At 45.7% G+C, this 19,942-nt stretch overlaps 1 protein-coding gene across 2 annotated transcripts in view; it reads left to right on the top strand.

Annotated features, from left to right (window-relative positions):
- LOC117546334 overlaps positions 1 to 7,061 on the top strand; it is a 33,996-nt gene extending 26,935 nt beyond the window's left edge. For both annotated transcript variants that reach the window (XM_034216539.1, XM_034216538.1), the window contains exon 5: positions 6,549 to 7,061. In XM_034216539.1, the coding sequence (XP_034072430.1) occupies positions 6,549 to 6,592 (44 nt within the window). In that variant the 3' untranslated portion in view covers positions 6,593 to 7,061. The remainder of the gene's footprint in view (positions 1 to 6,548) is intronic.
- Positions 7,062 to 19,942: the final 12,881 nt, after the last annotated feature.

Below are 19,942 nucleotides of genomic sequence, written 5' to 3'. Positions count from 1 at the left end.
GCCCTTAAAGGCAATGTGAGCGTCCATTCTCATTGGATAACGGAGAATTGTACACCCGGAAGTAAGTATTCCCCTTACTGTCGATTGATTTTACAGTGATATCTGCACTACTCATCGACTAAAAAACACCAGATTATCCTTGTTAATTACACAACATTGATTGGTTTAAATTGTGTGCAATGCTTTTGTATTTTTCCCCTTCGATTCGGAGAAACGAATGTGTTTTCGGAGTAAAGGATGGCAGAAGACACTACACTACCCAGAAACCCCAGCTATCGTTTGGACTACACCATGTGCTCTGTTTGACGTCACGTGATCTTCAAATGTCTCCCTGCAGAAAAAAAAAACATGGCCGAACTTCGTTTTATTCTCGATGGAAAATGCCTATTTTAAAGTTAGTTTGGCCATTAAAATGCGTTTTGATGTCATTTGATGCGAGAAATATGAGTTGTTATTTCAGATTATGTGTGCAGTGGATGTACATGATCTTTAGTTTGCTAGTTATTACGAAAATTACTTCAGGAAATTGCGTCCATCGTTTTCATTGTTACCAAGGTGGTTGCTAGGGACGCTGCTATCGATATTATTTCTGTTATGTTGTGTAACTGTTTAATGGTGTTATCTTTATTGCGCCATAACAAACACCATGTTCGAACATAAGGATGCTCATAAGTGTACGTGGTACCAGAGCACCCTAGGCAGAAGGTCCATGATCGATTTCGTTATCGTATCATCGGACCTGAGGCCGTATGTTTTGGACACTCGGGTAAAGAGAGGGGCGGAGTTGTCAACTGATCACCATCTGGTGGTGAGTTGGGTCGAGTGGCGAGGGAAGCCTCTGGATAGACCTGGTAAGCCCAAACGTGTAGTTCGGGTGAACTGGGAACGTCTGGAGGAGGCCCAAGTTCAGGAGGCCTTCAACTCACACCTCCGGCGGAGCTTTTCGGGCATTCCTGTGGAGGTTGGGGACATTGAACCAGAGTGGTCGGTGTTCAAAGCCTCTATTGCCGAAGCCGCGGCGGGGAGCTGTGGTCTCAAGGTCCTAGGTGCCTCAAGGGGCGGTAACCCTCGAACCTCCTGGTGGACACCGGTGGTCAGGGAAGCCGTCCGACTGAAGAAGGAGGCCTTCAGGGATTTGTTATCCTGGGGGACTCCCGAGGCAGTTGCAAGGTACCGACAGGCCCGAAGGGCAGCAGCCTCATCCGTGGCCGAGGCAAAGCAGCGGGTGTGGGAGAAGTTCGGAGAAGACATGGAGAAGGACTTTCGGGCGGCACCAAAGTTGTTCTGGAAAACTGTCCGACACCTCAGGAGGGGGAAGCAGGGAACCATCCAAGCTGTGTACAGTAAGGATGGGACGTTGTTGACCTCAACTGATGGAGTGTTAGGGCGTTGGAAGGAACACTTTGAGGAACTCCTGAACCCGACAACTCCGCCCTCTATGTTAGAGGCAGAGCTGGAGTATGACGGGGGATCAACACCAATCTCCCGGGGGGAGGTCACTGAGGTCGTCAAACAACTCCACAGTGGCAAAGCCCCGGGGGTGGATGAGATCCGCCCGGAAATGCTGAAGGCTCTGGGTGTTGAGGGACTGTCATGGTTGACACGTCTCATCAACGTTGCGTGGAAGTCGGAAACAGTACCGAAGGAGTGGCAGACCGGGGTGGTGGTTCCCCTATTTAAAAAGGGGGATCAGAGGGTGTGTGCCAATTACAGAGGCATCACACTACTCAGCCTCCCCGGGAAAGTTTACTCTAAGGTACTCGAAAGGAGGGTCAGGCCGATTGTCGAACCTCAGATTGAGGAGGAACAATGCGGATTCCGTCCTGGTCGTGGAACGACGGATCAGCTTTTTACTCTCGCAAGGATCCTGGAGGGGGCCTGGGAGTACGCTTATCCGGTCTACATGTGTTTTGTAGACTTGGAGAAGGCGTATGACCGAGTTCCCAGGGAGTTACTGTGGGAGGTGCTGCGGGAGTATGGGGTGAGGGGGTCTCTACTCAGGGCCATCCAATCTCTGTACTCCCAAAGCGAGAGCTGTGTCCGGGTCCTCGGCAGTAAGTCGGACCCATTTCCGGTGAGGGTTGGCCTCCGCCAGGGCTGCGCTTTGTCACCAATCCTGTTTGTAATATACATGGATCGGATTTCGAGGCGTAGTCATGGGGGAGGGGGTCTGCAGTTCGGTGGACTAAGGATTGCACCACTGCTTTTTGCAGATGATGTGGTTCTAATGGCTTCATCGGTCTGCGACCTTCAGCACTCACTGGATCGGTTCGCAACCGAGTGTGAAGCGGCTGGGATGAGGATCAGCACCTCCAAATCTGAGGCCATGGTTCTCAGCAGGAAACCGATGGACTGTCCACTCCAGGTAGGGAATGAGTCCTTACCCCAAGTGAAGGAGTTCAAGTATCTCGGGGTCTTGTTCTCGAGTGAGGGAACAATGGAGCGTGAGATGGGCCGGAGAATCGGAGCAGCGGGAGCGGTACTGCAGTCGCTTTACCGCACCGTTGTGACGAAAAGGGAGCTGAGCCAGAAGGCAAAGCTCTCGGTCTTCCGGGCCATTTTTGTTCCTACCCTCACCTATGGTCATGAAGGATGGGTCATGACCGAAAGAACGAGATCGCGGATACAAGCGGCCGAGATGGGTTTTCTCCGCAGGGTGGCTGGTGTCTCCCTTAGGGATAAGGTGAGAAGTTCGGTCATCAGGGAGGGACTCGGAGTTGAGCCGCTCCTCCTTCGCGTCGAAAGGAGCCAGTTGAGGTGGTTCGGGCACCTAGTTAGGATGCCACCTGGGCGCCTCCCTAGGGAGGTGTTCCAGGCACGTCCAGCTGGGAAGAGACCAAGGGGTAGACCTAGGACCAGGTGGAGGGATTATATCTCTTCGCTGGCCTGGGAGCGCCTTGGGATCCCCCAGTCAGAGCTGGTTGATGTCGCCAGGGAAAAGAAAGTTTGGGGCTCTCTGCTGGAACTGCTACCCCCGCGACCCGATCACGGATAAGCGGGAGAAGATGGATGGATGGATCTTTAATGCTACCCCCTTCCCCGTCAATGTATAGTGTTGGTCCACAGCGCAAACATATTAGTTTAACAAAATCCGCATCTAAAGATAGCCTACGTTATTTTCCCCTGTGCAATTCCAGTCTCACATCTCACAGCACATCGTCATGAACAAATAACGGAAACAGACCGAAAACATTTAAAAAAAATACAATAATACTTTATTCCGAGTGTGCTTGCTTTTCTCTTTGGAAGTCATCACATAACGGCATTGTAATACACGGTTCGGCTGCATTAAATACTACATATCTGCCGTAGTTCTGTATTTATAGAGCCCTGATGAGAAGACTTCTAGACAAACATGAGGAACTGAAAACGTGACGTGGATCATAAATATATCAGCCATTAAACAACATCTTACATTTCTTTTCACACAATACGTCTCCTTGCAGTATCAACACTAATTCGGCTGACTTTTATATTTGATCCAATTGGTAGATAGGCTGTATTTACACCATAAAGGTGCACAGCTGATATAAAGGGACACCTAGTGGTTAAAGCATGTTATTGAATTTCATTATTTTTATTATTAGATATGAATAGGATCCCTATAAAGTATATTAATTACTCGTTATTCTCTACTAATAGTTAATTAAAGACTGTATATAATGACTATTTTGCACATCCCTTTCAAGATTTCAAGATTTTCTAAGGTTTATTGACATATCATATAGGCCTACACAACTATGGTGTAGTTCTGCATTGAATGAAAAACTTGGGTCGCAGGTTCCTCAATAGTGCATTACAAGACATCTATCAATATTTGTGCGTACCTCCAGCAATGTTAACTATGTTGAAGCAATTATTTTAACTGATATTATACATAATGTATTATACTCTTATAAGATGTATGCAGATATTTCATCTCCGACCTTGTCAGGTATTGAACAATCAATAAATAAAGAACACAGAATTGTTGAATATAAAACACAGAATTTGTGTGATTATACTAAATGATTTACAAATAAACACCACTGCATTTTAACTGTTACACATGCTGATGTAACGCAAATGTTCCAACTTGAGATCAATAAAGTATATCTTATCTTAAGCTGATCGATGGCTACTGCCATATTTGCAAAATGTGCCTCTGAACCTTGACAAGTGCATGTTTCAGGCTTATCAATTAATGTAATGTAATGTTATCAATTAACAACAGGGGTCACAAACATAAGACCAGCTGTTAAATAAAGCTCTTCTGACCTTAGCTGGCATGTGTGTATATATATTAATGCTGCCCATTATGGGCACAAGCAATTTTCACCCATTTATTAATTATATGTTTTAAATGTGAGTGTTTCCTATCCCCTAAACCTCCAGGGATGTACACAGTTTAATATTGGCAACTTCTTATTATGGGAAATACGAAAACGTCTTTTAAAACTACAACTCCCAGTAGAGACGTGCCATAGATACAGAACATGTTGCGAAACAGAATAGCCAGCATTTGTAGTTCTGGGGACAGGGTGGGGGAGGGGGGGGACGCGGTGGACCCGTTCAAATCCAGTTTTGGACAGTCTGCCGTGATTCCATCCCATTTCAAGTGCTGGTCGAGAATCGGCGTAACCCTCGGAGCACATTCTCCAATCACAGAGCTTGAGGACTATCACGGGGTTTGTCAAACAGAGCACATGGTGTAGTCCAAACGATAGCTGGGGATTCTGGGTAGTGTAGTGTCTTCTGCCATCCTTTACTCCGAAAAAACATTTGTTTCTCCGAATCGAAGGGGAAAAATACAAAAGCATTGCACACAATTTAAACCAATCAATGTTGTGTAATTAACAAGGATCATCTGGTGTTTTTTAGTCGATGAGTAGTGCAGATATCACCGTAAAATCAATCGACAGTAAGGGGAATACTTACTTCCGGGTGTACAATTCTCCGTTATCCAATGAGAATGGACGCTCACATTGCCTTTAAGGGCAGCCGACACAAACTAATGCCGTGCTTCCATGAGCGTCCATAGAAGCATATGGACATCCCGGAAAGCTGAAAATGGACGCTAAGGGCCCCCCCCTTGCGTTGAAAATGGACGCTAAGGCCCCCCCCCTTGCGTTGGAAAAAGCCGACAGGGGACTTGACATAACGTCAACATAGGCCGATCTGGGAGTGAGGATGTGTTGCTTTTATACATCAACATGTGTCCCCGGTGAGTCGGGGAACTCACGCAGCGTCAGAAAATAAAACCCTCTCTCTTTTCCTCCGTACTCAAATCTTTTAAAAACAGAGGTACAACGAGCGGATACAGATTTGCTGCCGATATGACGTCAAATCGGCGGCGGACCCACAGAGTGTTGCTGTCAGACACAATGCCTGACGTGTTTTGGACGTAATCTCCTCTTTGTTCACATTAGCGAGCCTCGCTAACACTCCGAGCTAACCTGTACTGGAGAGCACGTGTTTAAAAAGCAGGAAATAAAAAGGAACTCACCTTGTGATAAACCCGCAAGAGGAAAAGCATTTGAGCTCCGTACTGTCTCAGAAATAATCCTTGATGTGGTTTAAACAGGATGGCGTTTTATCACAGCAGAATTTTACTTTATCTCCAGTAGAATTCTGATCAGGCATTAGCTCCGCCTCCTCTTATTTATTTATTTTCAAGCTAAGGACCCAAAATCCGCGTTTCTCTAACAGGGCTTCAAAAGAGGGGTTTGAGCAGAATGAGGCGTGGCTACAATCATAGATATATATATAAACACTAGATGGCTCAAGGGGGAGTCGCCAGCGTAACTCACTGGCGGCCATCTTGCCACAGTCAACTACTGCTACAGCTGTTGTGAGGTGAGGGATCTGCACAGAAATGCTCTTAACTCGCTGAAATCTTGACTGATTTACAAACGGTTTGGTTTATTATAAACGTTATTAGCATGGCTATGATACAGGAGACAACAAGACATGTTGAAAAAAACAAGTTCATGACTATAATTATAAGTATGCAGTATCAGAACTACATATTTGATGTTTATAACGAACCAAACCGTTTGAAAATGGGTTGAAAATTGAGCAATATACGGTTATTTCAATAGAGCACCATAGCCATAATGTTATGAATGAGCGAGCTGCCTGTGGCAAGATGGCCGCCATGTGGCAACGTCGGTCTCCATTGGCCAGCAGCGCGGGTGAGTCATCTAGTGTTTATATATATATCTATTGCTACAATGGGTGATCTCTTTGGTATTTTAAGCAAAACACTTCACAGACATGTTTTGTATAGGTATGGCCCTACAATACATGTTTCAATATAGCATGATAGGTCCCCTTTAAGAAAAATATCAAAGAAAACTTGTTTTGGTTTCTATATTTATTTGAAAATGTATTTGTTATTAAAACTTTTGTATTTTTTGTATTCTTTTAAACATTAAAACAAAAACACAAAAACTTTTATATTATATGTAAATTCGGTTAACCTTTTTTTGGGGGTCGAATATTCGAATCTAAATTTGCTTTCAAATTACCATTCCTATTTCTAACGCCAGTCTAATTCTGTCCTCCAGGGGGTGAGCGTGTTCCGCTACACGAGGAGGAGGAAGATGAGTAGGAGGAGGACGAGGACGAGGAGGACGAGGAGGAGGAGGGAGAAGAGGAGCCACCTCCATACATCATCCATCAGCCAGTGTGGCCCTCTTCTAATCCATATCCATATTAATGGCAATAATCGTATTTTTCATATAGAGTGTATGAGAGCTTCTGGTTTTGGGCATGCTGGCTGCGCATCACTCTCATTCACCAATAGGTAATGTTTAGATGGATTTAGGAACTTCCCCTTGATTCTATTGGGTCTAACGGTTCAAAAGAGATGTCAATCACCAAAATCGACCAATGGGTTCCAGAGATATGGAAAATGCACCCAAAATGACCCCAGTAGTGTTTCTTTGTGCTAAACCTCTCTAAAAAGGTCAAATGTCACTTGTTTTGCATCAATCTTGATACAGGGTACTTATTATATGTTATAGTTTGGATTCCTAAAGCTTTTAGTCTACTACCCCATCATGCAAGGGTGGTTTTCACTATAAGTAATGTTTTTTTTTTGGACAGACACAATCATTTACATTTTTTTACTATGTTCAATCTGAATTTTCTTTAAAATAAAAAACATCTATTGATTCTGACTTTTCTACATCCAACTCACAGCTTTATCATTACTTTGAGAAAACAAATTATTAATTTAACCCTTTTAGAAGATATGGTCATTTGTTCTGGGAAAGTCATTTGGAGCCTGAGACCTGAACCACAGGCTCAGGGTTTAACAGGTTAATGGGAGTTTACGGAGCAGATGAAAAGACACAGAAAGACAGAAGCACAATAACAAGTATATGTAGGTGTTTTTTTGTAAATAACCGTCGGTGTCAAGAGGAAGTAAAGTCCCTCCCGTGAGTAAACTCAAAATCCATTTTCCACAATCCGACACTAGAGGTGGTCTTAACGCACCGGCACCAATACAGTACCTGGTTTAAAACACTTTTGTGGTCATACTGTGGAATGAGTTCACACTGAAACGAGTTCTTCATTCAACATTTCGCGGGCAATTACATATAAGAAGAAGGAGAAGAAGAAGTAGTAAAATAAGTAGTAGAAGAAGAATTAAGCTGCTAACGCTAAATGCTAAAGCTAAGGCTACAATAATTGTATTGCTGCGAACGAGCACCACGCCATTGAAACATCAACTTTGTTCCAATTTTATTTTTCCTTGCTTTGTGTTTTTAAAGCATATTTAAAAACGGGGACATTTCCGGGGACAGATTGTAAAATAAGATATAATATAGATATAAGAATGAACAACAAAAATAAAATACGTTACTTGTATTTGTTATTGGCTATGGTAGGTTATTGGTTATGTTCACATACTTATTTGGTTATTAAAATGTAAACCGATCTTTGTCATATGGGTGTTTAGAGTTGTACCCCCTAGATCTAGTCTCTAGTCATTCTGCTCAAAGTGCACCAGATTGAAGCATTTTACTCTAAAATGTTAAAAAAATCTTTCCCCTCCGGACCCCCCTAGAGGATGTGACGTCCAACCCCCAATTAAAACATGTTCATACAATACTGAATACATTTGAAACCTTCTTTATGTATATTACCAACATGTCAATAGGTTTCAGGTTTTGTAGTGTATTGATCTTTTGTAGATTCTTATCTTATATCTTATTCTTTATATATTCTATTGTGTATTGCTTGGAGGGGGGGGGGGGGGGGGGTACCAAATCATAATCTCTCCTAGGGAACCAAAATGTCTAGAGCCGGCCCTGGAACCGGATTAGGGGGGGCTCTAAAAAGGTTGGGAACCACTGATAAAAGATAAGATAAGATGGAACTTTATTTATTTATCCCCCTGTGAGTCACAACATGTTTTAGATTAAAGCATGTTCCTGTGAATGTAGAGTAAAAGTATGAAGTAGCAGGAAATGGTAAAGGTATTACACTACTGCAGTATCTGAGTACTTAGTTACTCTCTAACACTGATCAGAACTACACCACTGTCAGGATTTTGAAGTTAAGCTTTTATTTTAAAGTTTGCATTGATTTTAAAGTTTGTAAAGTTTGTAAATGAAAATTCACTGTGAGCTGCTTCTCCTCTCAGGTCCGACACTCCTCCACTGCTCCTCACAGAGGAGGAGGAGGAGGAGGAGGAGGAGGAGGAGGAGGAGGAGGAGGAGGAGGAGGAGGAGGAGGAGGAGGAGGAGGAGGAGGAGGAGGAGGAGGAGGAGGAGGAGGAGGAGGAGGAGGGGCTAGTGTGAGCAGCAGGTGGAGCCAAATGTACACATCACTTAACAACTCATTCTACTATCAGTGAATTATAGTCGCCCCCTGCTGGTGATATGAGAGAATGCAGCCCTATAGGCAAGGCAAGTTCATTTATACAGCACCTTTCAACACAAGGCAATTCAAAGTGCTTTCCCAAAATGAAAGACATTAAGAAAAAGGCATTTAAAATCAGTCATTAAAAAGAAAAGCTAATAAAATAAACATTAAAAGACAAAATACATGAATAAAAGTTACAGTGCAGTTTAAGATGTGAATAGTTCAATTAAAAGCAGCGGCAAAAAGAAAAGTCTTCTTGCTGGATTTAAAAGTAGTCAGAGTTGCAGCGGACCTGCAGGTTTGTTCCAGATGTTTGGAGCATCATAACTGAACTCCTCCAGGTTTAGTTCTGACAGAGGGGACAGAAAGCAGACCTGAAGACCTGAGAGATCTGGTTCTGGGGACAGAGAGCAGACCTGAAGACCTGAGAGTTCTGGTTCTGGGGACAGAAAGCAGACCTGAAGACCTGAGAGTTCTGGTTCTGGGGACAGAAAGCAGACCTGAAGACCTGAGAGATCTGGTTCTGGGGACAGAAAGCAGACCTGAAGACCTGAGAGTTCTGGTTCTGGGGACAGAAAGCAGACCTGAAGACCTGAGAGATCTGGTTCTGGGGACAGAGAACATACCTGAAGACCTGAGAGATCTGGTTCTGGGGACAGAAAGCAGACCTGAAGACCTGAGAGATCTGGATGGTTCATCATTTAGCAGGAGGTCAGAAATGTATTTTGGGCCTAAACCATTCAAAGCTTTATAAACCAGCAGCAGTATTTAGAAATCAATTATTTGACACACAGGAAGCCAGTCTAAAGACTATAGGGACACATGGAAAAATAAAGTTCTCTCTGGTGCAGTAAGAAATATATATTCATATTTTATTATACAGGATCATCTGCCAATACAAGCACTTTTGTTGTTCAGTCCATAATAATATATACAATTATAGATCTTTTTGTCTTGTTATTATTAGCAGAGAAAATGTAATGTTTGTACAACTATATACAATCAATATCAATCTCATGGGAACTGGATTAGGGGGGGCTCGAAAATATTTCCAATTACACAACAGAAACAAATATGAACCAAAACATAGAATAATGCACTACGTTGACAGACGCCTGACTGAAAAAGGTTGGGAACCACTGGCTTAGACAACTTCTGAGTCATTCCTGACGTCTGTATTTTCTGTTTTTTTACGTTGTTATCAAATGTATGATTTGTGAAAGTGATTTAATGGCAAAAAAAATGACATTTCCATCTTGAACACTGCCGCCATCTTTTTCAAAAGAGTTGTGACAACCCTGTGGTTGTCCACCAGGTGGTGCTGCTGTAACCTGTGTTTCTTGTAATCAGCAGTGATGGGACCCACCTGTGGCACTTGATTCCAGTAGATAAGAGGGCTGCAGAACAGGCTCTCATTCTCTCTCAGCTGCCCAGCTCGGTGCAGCAGGACACCGCTCCTCTGTTCTGTTTTATTGTTGGTTGTAACTAGTGATGGCAAAATGAAGCTTTGAATGAAGCGTCGAACCACTTGGACAATTGTGTCGGAAATAGGTTCATTTCTCGAAGCTTCAGTTACAGCGACCTCTCCTGGCGAAGTGCAAGGCTGCAGTGGGTTTAACGTAGGCCTATCTTTGCCTTGAAAAATATTCGATGCACACACACACAAAGACTGAATATCATGTTCTATTTGCAATTAAAGATTGATAATTGTGTGTATTGGGTTATTGAGAAGAGACTAGAGAGTGCTAGACATGTTTTTGAGAGGAGAGGGCCTTTTATCAGTTATTAAAGTTGAAAAGCAATGATTAAAATACGTCCATTCCGGGATTTGAACCAGCTGCGCGGAGGACATCGCTCCGCGGAGGACATCGCCGCATTCGGGCCGCCGGCTGTACCCACTGGGCTATCTATTCCTTGAAATATTTAACTGTTTTCATATTACTGATAATTGTCTTTTTGTTCACAACTTCTCCACATTTCGAAGTGTTTCCCGAGCCAGAACGACCTATCTTTCTTCCTGGCTTGCTCTATAATGATATCAAATGCAATAACAACAACAACTCAACAGCAACAACGCAAACTACGACAACAACCCACACATTGTGCATTGTTTAGAGTGGTCATAAAGTGTTGAAGCACTCAAGTTTGAAACTGTTTCAATCTGTCACCTGTCAGAATCGAGACGAGGCAGTGCATTGAATCGCGTGAATGGACCGTGAACCAGTCAAGTGATTCATTCAGGAAATGAAGCCGTTGCTGCTTCGGACGTCACATGTCACGTGATTTGAAGCAGTTGCTGCTTCTGACGTCATATGTCACGTGATTTGAAGCAAGCTTCGAAGCACTGCTTCTATGGAATAGGAAGTCCAGGGTTGAAGCTCCGTTCGAAGCTTCAGTGTCAAACTGCCATCACTAGTTGTAACCACTGTGTTGGATAAAATAAATGATTGTTTTGGGGCAACTCCGGTGTGGAACTGTTGTCCTTATGTTACCAGCAGAGCCAGCTTGTAACATATGGGGGCTCGTCCGATCCAAGAACCAGGTGATAGTTGTTTACTTGATTTGTTTGCCTTGATTGTGTAGACAGGTTGTTCCTGGTGTGGGGCATTAAGGAGTAGCTTTGGAATTACCTTTCCTGATAGGCATAAGCAACATCTCCTTCAGGGGAGCTTGTTGGTTTGTTATTTTTGTTTGTTATTTGTGTGCATAAACATGATTCAACATTTTTTTGTCATGGGTACACGTCCGTGGCTGTCTTGGTGAGTAACAGCTTCGCTGGGGCTTTACCGGGTCATTGGGTAAGTGTTTAAAACACCTGTCGTGGCATGCATGAAGACTAGGGTGAGACAAGATAGCTAGTATTGGGTAGGCAGTTAGCTAGGGGAGAGGTATTCCAGAGTGAAAAAAATATATATATATTTTTAGGTGTCTGTGCATCGGGTTCAAGGGAGTTTGCAGAATCATGGCTACTTTGACAGATTTTGTTGTGTCCCAATGTGGAACTGCTGGAAAAATTGACTAAAGACCAACTGTTAAAAATTGCAGAGCATTTTGAGGTAGACGTTCCAAAGCAGGGTCGTAAAGACACCATAGTGACTATGTTACAGGCCCAGTTGGTACTGCAAGAAGTTCTGCCAGCAGTGGCTGGCAATGATGGTTCCGAGGAGGAGTTGGATGAGAAGGCAGCTATAAATCCAGAGCGGCAGAGAAGTGCAGGTTTTTCTTTGTTTGACTTTGGTGAAATTACATTTGAACAGAGAAAGGAAATAATGCTGCTGCAGTACCAACAAGACAGTGCTCGTGAGGACCGGGCTAGAGCTTGTGAACAGGAAACTGAGATGGAGCGTTTAAGGTTAACTACAGTGGTGCGGGAAGCTGAATTGCAACAAGAGCGTTACAAGTTGGACCTCATCCAAGAGGATAAGCTTTCTTCTGGGGTGTCCCCAGCTACTTTTGATGTAGCTTATAACTTGAGGTTGTTACCGAAGTTCGAGGAGAAGACTGTAGATTCTTTTTTTGGACTTTTTGAGCGACTTAGCCAAAGACGACAGTGGTCTGATTCAGAGAAAACATTGCTGTTAACAGGTAGGGCTCAATAAGCATTTTCTGCATTAAGTATGGCTGACAGTGAAGATTACTTAAGGGTAAAGACTGCAGTGCTAAAAACGTATGAGCTGGTGCCTGAGGCCTATCGTCAGCAGTTCAGGAAGCTAAGGAAGTCAGAAGGAGAGACCTATGTGGAACTTGTTCGGGAGCTGACGATGAAATGTAATCGGTGGGGTCACGGCTTCCGAAGTAGTAAATCTTAATGATTTGAGGGAGCTGTTCCTTCTTGAACAATTAAAAGATATCCTTCCAGAACGCGTTGCTACGTACCTGAATGAGCATAAGGTTAAAAATGTAACAGACGCCGGGTGTTAGCTGATGAATACACGTTAACACACAAGATTCATTCAGGGGAGAGATTTGACTGGGGGAGCAGAGACAACTGGTCTGGTGACCCCAGATGTAAAGTAGATCCAAGTACTTGCTACTTTTGTTTGGGTAAAGGACACCAGAAAAAGGAATGCCCAGTACTTGCAAAAACCAAGGGACTCCAAAATGTTCAGTTTCCCAGGCCTATTGCCCTTGCAGCTTCTGCCCACAAGGTTGCTAGGGATGAGGCTATAGCTGCGGTTAAACTCTATACTACCCCGCAACCAGTAGCTGCTGCGGTTTCTAACTACTGACCAGCCCTGCAAGAGGTGAAGCCTCGCCCCTCCCAGTTGGCAGATGAAATTGATCCAGGGTATGCCCCTTTCATACGAGAGGGTTATGTGTCTTTGCAAGGAAGTGGAAAAAAAGTCCTTGTTAAGATACTGAGAGACACAGGTGCTTCTGAGGTGAGGCAGAGCTCATCTGTGCCTCACCTCACCCCAGAGTAACTGGCTTGAGCGCGCTCACAAAATAAGTGCCCGCGTTACGTTAGTGCCCGCGTTACGTTAGTGCCCGCGCTCCAGCCAGTTACTGTGGGCTTACGAGAGGCAGAGCTCGTCCCTGCCTGACTTCTCATCGCTACCCGTAGTTGTAGCGGAGCTCGGCAAATTTGCTGATTTTGACTATAAAAAGCGATTGGAATCAAACAGAAATCACACTTACAACACAGATCAGTGGAGACATTTTATTATTATTACTATTTAGTTTTTCTTTAGTTGTTTTTCCGTTACATTGGAGTATGACAGGTGAGGCTCTGCCTCCCCTGCCTCCCCTGACTGCATGTCGCTGATTTCTTGATATGGGTGTAGCTTACCCCAGCCATAGCGCTGCCACTGGTGGGACGTATGGGGCGGGCCATTCTGCACATGCGTTAAATGCGTTAAATATTTTAACGCAATTAATTAAAAAAAATTAATTACCGCCGTTAACGCGATAATTTTGACAGCATTAATATATATTTCCATATATATATATATATATATTATATACATCATATATATATAATTCCATACATATATAAATGATATATATTATATAGGCTATATCATATATGATATAGCCTTATTATTATTCTAAATGTGTATACACCCTATGAATGTCATCAGGATCCATCCATCCATCCATCTTCTTCCGCTTATCCGTGGTCGGGTCGCGGGGGTAGCAGTTCCAGCAGAGAGCCCCAAACTTTCTTTTCCCTGGCGACATCAACCAGCTCTGACTGGGGGATCCCAAGGCGCTCCCAGGCCAGCGAAGAGATATAATCCCTCCACCTGGTCCTAGGTCTACCCCTTGGTCTCTTCCCAGCTGGACGTGCCTGGAACACCTCCCTAGGGAGGCGCCCAGGTGGCATCCTAACTAGGTGCCCGAACCACCTCAACTGGCTCCTTTCAACGCGAAGGAGGAGCGGCTCAACTCCGAGTCCCTCCCTGATGACCGAACTTCTCACCTTATCCCTAAGGGAGACACCAGCCACCCTGCGGAGAAAACCCATCTCGGCCGCTTGTATCCGCGATCTCGTTCTTTCGGTCATGACCCATCCTTCATGACCATAGGTGAGGGTAGGAACGAAAATGGCCCGGTAGACAGAGAGCTTTGCCTTCTGGCTCAGCTCCCTTTTCGTCACAACGGTGCGGTACAGCGACTGCAGTACCGCTCCCGCTGCTCCGATTCTCCGGCCCATCTCACGCTCCATTGTTCCCTCACTCGAGAACAAGACCCCGAGATACTTGAACTCCTTCACTTGGGGTAAGGACTCATTCCCTACTTGAAGTGGACAGTCCATCGGTTTCCTGCTGAGAACCATGGCCTCAGATTTGGAGGTGCTGATCCTCATCCCAGCCGCTTCACACTCGGTTGCGAACCGATCCAGTGAGTGCTGAAGGTCGCAGACCGATGAAGCCATTAGAACCACATCATCTGCAAAAAGCAGTGGTGCAATCCTTAGTCCACCGAACTGCAGACCCCCTCCCCCATGACTACGCCTCGAAATCCGATCCATGTATATTACAAACAGGATTGGTGACAAAGCGCAGCCCTGGCGGAGGCCAACCCTCACCGGAAATGGGTCCGACTTACTGCCGAGGACCCGGACACAGCTCTCGCTTTGGGAGTACAGAGATTGGATGGCCCTGAGTAGAGACCCCCTCACCCCATACTCCCGCAGCACCTCCCACAGTAACTCCCTGGGAACTCGGTCATACGCCTTCTCCAAGTCTACAAAACACATGTAGACCGGATAAGCGTACTCCCAGGCCCCCTCCAGGATCCTTGCGAGAGTAAAAAGCTGATCCGTCGTTCCACGACCAGGACGGAATCCGCATTGTTCCTCCTCAATCTGAGGTTCGACAATCGGCCTGACCCTCCTTTCGAGTACCTTAGAGTAAACTTTCCCGGGGAGGCTGAGTAGTGTGATGCCTCTGTAATTGGCACACACCCTCTGATCCCCCTTTTTAAATAGGGGAACCACCACCCCGGTCTGCCACTCCTTCGGTACTGTTTCCGACTTCCACGCAACGTTGATGAGACGTGTCAACCATGACAGTCCCTCAACACCCAGAGCCTTCAGCATTTCCGGGCGGATCTCATCCACCCCCGGGGCTTTGCCACTGTGGAGTTGTTTGACGACCTCAGTGACCTCCCCCCGGGAGATTGGTGTTGATCCCCCGTCATACTCCAGCTCTGCCTCTAACATAGAGGGCGGAGTTGTCGGGTTCAGGAGTTCCTCAAAGTGTTCCTTCCAACGCCCTAACACTCCATCAGTTGAGGTCAACAACGTCCCATCCTTACTGTACACAGCTTGGATGGTTCCCTGCTTCCCCCTCCTGAGGTGTCGGACAGTTTTCCAGAACAACTTTGGTGCCGCCCGAAAGTCCTTCTCCATGTCTTCTCCGAACTTCTCCCACACCCGCTGCTTTGCCTCGGCCACGGATGAGGCTGCTGCCCTTCGGGCCTGTCGGTACCTTGCAACTGCCTCGGGAGTCCCCCGGGATAACAAATCCCTGAAGGCCTCCTTCTTCAGTCGGACGGCTTCCCTGACCACCGGTGTCCACCAGGAGGTTCGAGGGTTACCGCCCCTTGAGGCACCTAGGACCTTGAGACCACAGCTCCCCGCCGCGGCTTCGGCAATAGAGGCTTTGAACACCGACCACTCTGGTTCAATGTCCCCAACCTCCACAGGAATGCCCGAAAAGCTCCGCCGGAGGTGTGAGTTGAAGGCCTCCTGAACTTGGGCCTCCTCCAGACGTTCCCAATTCACCCGAACTACACGTTTGGGCTTACCAGGTCTATCCAGAGGCTTCCCCCGCCACTCGACCCAACTCACCACCAGATGGTGATCAGTTGACAACTCCGCCCCTCTCTTTACCCGAGTGTCCAAAACAAACGGCCTCAGGTCCGATGATACGATAACGAAATCGATCATGGACCTTCTGCCTAGGGTGCTCTGGTACCACGTACACTTATGAGCATCCTTATGTTCGAACATGGTGTTTGTTATGGCCAATCCATGACTAGCACAGAAGTCCAGTAACAAACCACCACTCCGGTTCAGATCAGGGGGGCCGTTCCTCCCAATCACGCCCCTCCAAGTGTCTCCATCATTGCCCACATGTGCGTTGAAGTCTCCCAGCAAGATTAAAGAGTCCCCTTCAGGAGCCCCATACAGGACTCTTTCCAGGGTCTCCAAGAAGGCCGTATACTCTGAACTGCTGTTGGGTGCATAAGCACACACAACAGTCAGAGTTTTCCCCCCCATAACCCGCAGGCGTAGGGAGGCGACCCTCTCGTCCACTGGGGTAAACTCCAACAACGAAGCACCTAACCGGGGACTTGTGAGTATCCCCACACCCGCCCGGCGCCTCACACCTTGAGCAACTCCGGAGAAGAATAGAGTCCAACCCCTATCCAGAAGTAAGGTTCCAGAGCCGACGCTGTGCGTAGAGGTGAGCCCAACCAGATCCAACTGGTAACGCTCCACCTCCCGCACAAGCTCCGGCTCCTTCCCCCCCAGAGAGGTGACGTTCCACGTCCCCAAAGCCAGCTTCTGTCGCCCGGGTCTGGTCCGTCGAGACCCTCCGCTTTCACTGCCACCCTTCTGGCAGCGCACCCGACCCCATCGATGTTTCCCGTAGGTGGTGGGCCCGCGGGACGGAGAAGCGGAGGTGTTGCCCACGTTGCCTTTTCGGGCTGGGCCCGGCCGGGCTCCGTGGCAAGCCCGGCCACCAGACGCTCGCCGACGAGTCCTCCTTCTGGGCCTGGCTCCAGAAGGGGACCCCGGGCTTCCTCCGGGCCGGGTATCCTCACTTCTTAGTTTTTCTTTCATGAGGTCTTTTGAACCAATCTTAGTCTGGCCCCTTGCCTGAGACCAATTTGCCATGGGAGACCCTACCAGGAACACAAGGTTCCAGACAACACAGCCCCCAGGTTCATCAGGGCACACAAACCTCTCTACCACGGTAAGGTGCTGGTTCTTCAGAGAGGCCGGATGTCATCAGGATGAATATCTAAATAGGCTTGCTTTCATTAATTCCTTCATTCAAAGCAATACTTCTTCTTGTGTGTATGTCATTGGGGATATGAATGCAGATATATCAGACAGGAACTCATTATTTGCCAAGCATATGGCTCAGTTCTGTCAAGATAACAATTGTATATTGTCAAGCAAGGTGCTTTTGCCTGCAGATAGTTATACCTACATTAGCGAGGCCTGGCATACTACGTCATGGCTTGATCATTGTATTAGTACAGCTGATGCGCATGCTTCACTTGAGTGTATGAGCATTCTGTATGGGACAGCAACGACTGATCATATACCTGTTGCTATGTCAATACATGTCGAACATCTACCTGGGCTAACCAGACATGTAAATAGTGCTCAAACAGAAAAACTAGACTGGTCAACTCTCACAAAGGAAGACATTACATCCTATTATGCTCAGACAGATACATCCTTAACTAATATTCATCTACCTAGAGATGCAATTATGTGTAGTGATGTTAACTGTAAGGATGCAAAGCATAGGAGTGATATCTGCTCCATGTACAGTGATATAGTAAGTGCTCTGTATGAAGGCAGTAAGCCTTACTACAAAAGTAACAATAAGACTCATAACATCAGGCCTGGCTGGAATAGGTATGTAGCTGAGTGTCCTGCTGAAGCCTGTGAAGCCACTAAATCATGGGCTATGGCAGGCAGACCCAGACAAGGGTCTGTACTTGAGTACAAGAAGCTTACTAATGCAAGATACAAGTATGCTATTCGCTTCATCTGTAGAAATGAGCAAACCATGAGGGCCGATTCCATGGCTAAGAAGCTGCTAAGTAACAATGTTATGGATTTTTGGAAAGAAGTGAGGGCTATTAATAAATGCAAAATATCTCTACCATGCACTGTTGACGGAACATCCGGAACAGACACCATTGTGGAGTTATGGCGACAGCATTATAGTACCTTATTCAACTGTGTCCTAAGTGAACTGTATAGGGTAGACGATAGCAATGAGTCAATGGTGATACCACATGAGGTGTGCCAAGCTATAAACAAGCTGTCGGACAACAAAGCCAGTGGTGTAGATCATATTTCTGCTGAGCATCTTAAATATGCCAGTGTGAAGATAGCTCCTCTTCTTTCTTTCTGCTTTACTGCCTTTATGAGTCATGGCTTGTGACCAGACTCAATGTTGTCTGTTCTGTTGGAGCCAGTTATTAAGGACAAAGCCGGTAAAGTGGGAAGCCTAGATAACTATAGGCCCATAGCGTTAGCCAGCACACTGTCAAGAGTCCTAGAAAGAATTCTGCTGGACAGATTAGATGACTTTATTAACTCAACAGATAACCAGTTTGGCTTTAAGGCTAAACATGGCACTGACTTGTGTATATACGCCTTAAAGGAACTGGTCAACAAATATAGAGGTAATACCTCATCAGTTCTTATGGGTTTCATCAGATCCGGCGGCAGACATACGTCTCTGGGCGGGCATTTGATTTACCAGGGCGGGCCCACCCCGAAACTTACATTTCCCGGGAAATCTCGAGATTTGTCAAGGGGGGGGGGGGGGGGGGGGGGGGTTAGGTAAGCCATAAGGCTGTTGACGGTCTTAGTATAGGCTACATCCATTGGTTGGTTTTGTGGCACATTTGTAACGATGTGCTAACTTGGGCAAGCAAGCAGGCAAACTTGAGGAGCGCACACAGGGTGGAGGTGGAGTGAGGTTGAGCGATGGAGAGAGAGAGAGATTGAGCGAGGCAGAGAGCATGTGCAGCGGTCTGCTTGCGCACAGAGCAGGAGTTTGTGAGAGAGCCGGCTTGAGAGTCAATTTCTCTTCAAAATATAATTGATTGCCAGCCTCCCTTGTCCCTGGCTGGCTTGCTAGCTCGTTGGTAACGTAACTGATTTCTTCTAATGTGCCTGCATCTGGCGCTGAGTTGCATATTCCTTTCGTGAAACACTTCCTGATATCCATTGTTGCAGATAAATATAAATGATAATAGCCAAACTAACCTAGCAAGAGTAAACTGACAGGCTGCTGTGCCGCATCTCACTCAAAAACCCACACGACTCAACTCAGCGAAAAACCAGTCTCGCGCGCAGCCTTTCATTCAGAATTTCATTCAGGATTTCATAGCAAAATAAAAATGCTATTAAACTAATCTTTCAACATAGTTTAAAACAAAAATAAATATTAGGACAACGCCCTACAAATAACAACAATAAACATAATCAGTGGCGGCTCCAGAGTATTTGTGTTGGGTAATCTATGGTAGGGCTAACCCATACAGTGGTGGGGCGCCGCTCAAGTCAGTATTTGCAATGTAATTACATACCCGCTCCCCTTGACAGTGAAACGCCACGCGTGAGGTTTAGATTATTTCCCTGTCTCAATCCAAATTGAACTGTATGAAATAAAAAGGCACATTTGTCTTGTAGTAAATAAAAAGGGCGACCTGGAGCCAATCCTGCAATTTCTCCACAGGTGAAAGAGTTGACCTGCTGAAAACCCAACCCCTGCAGGGTTACACATTCTGGTACTCTCTTGAGAAGAGAAATAAATAAATCTATCACTACATGACATATTTAAAAAAATGAATGCCATTTTAGTTTTTTGTTACTTTG

Source organism: Gymnodraco acuticeps, unplaced genomic scaffold (genome assembly GCF_902827175.1).
Source record: "Gymnodraco acuticeps unplaced genomic scaffold, fGymAcu1.1, whole genome shotgun sequence".
Lineage (NCBI taxonomy): Eukaryota > Metazoa > Chordata > Actinopteri > Perciformes > Bathydraconidae > Gymnodraco > Gymnodraco acuticeps.
Note: the sequence above shows the minus strand (reverse complement) of the source record. Positions and strands in the feature narration are given on the sequence as shown.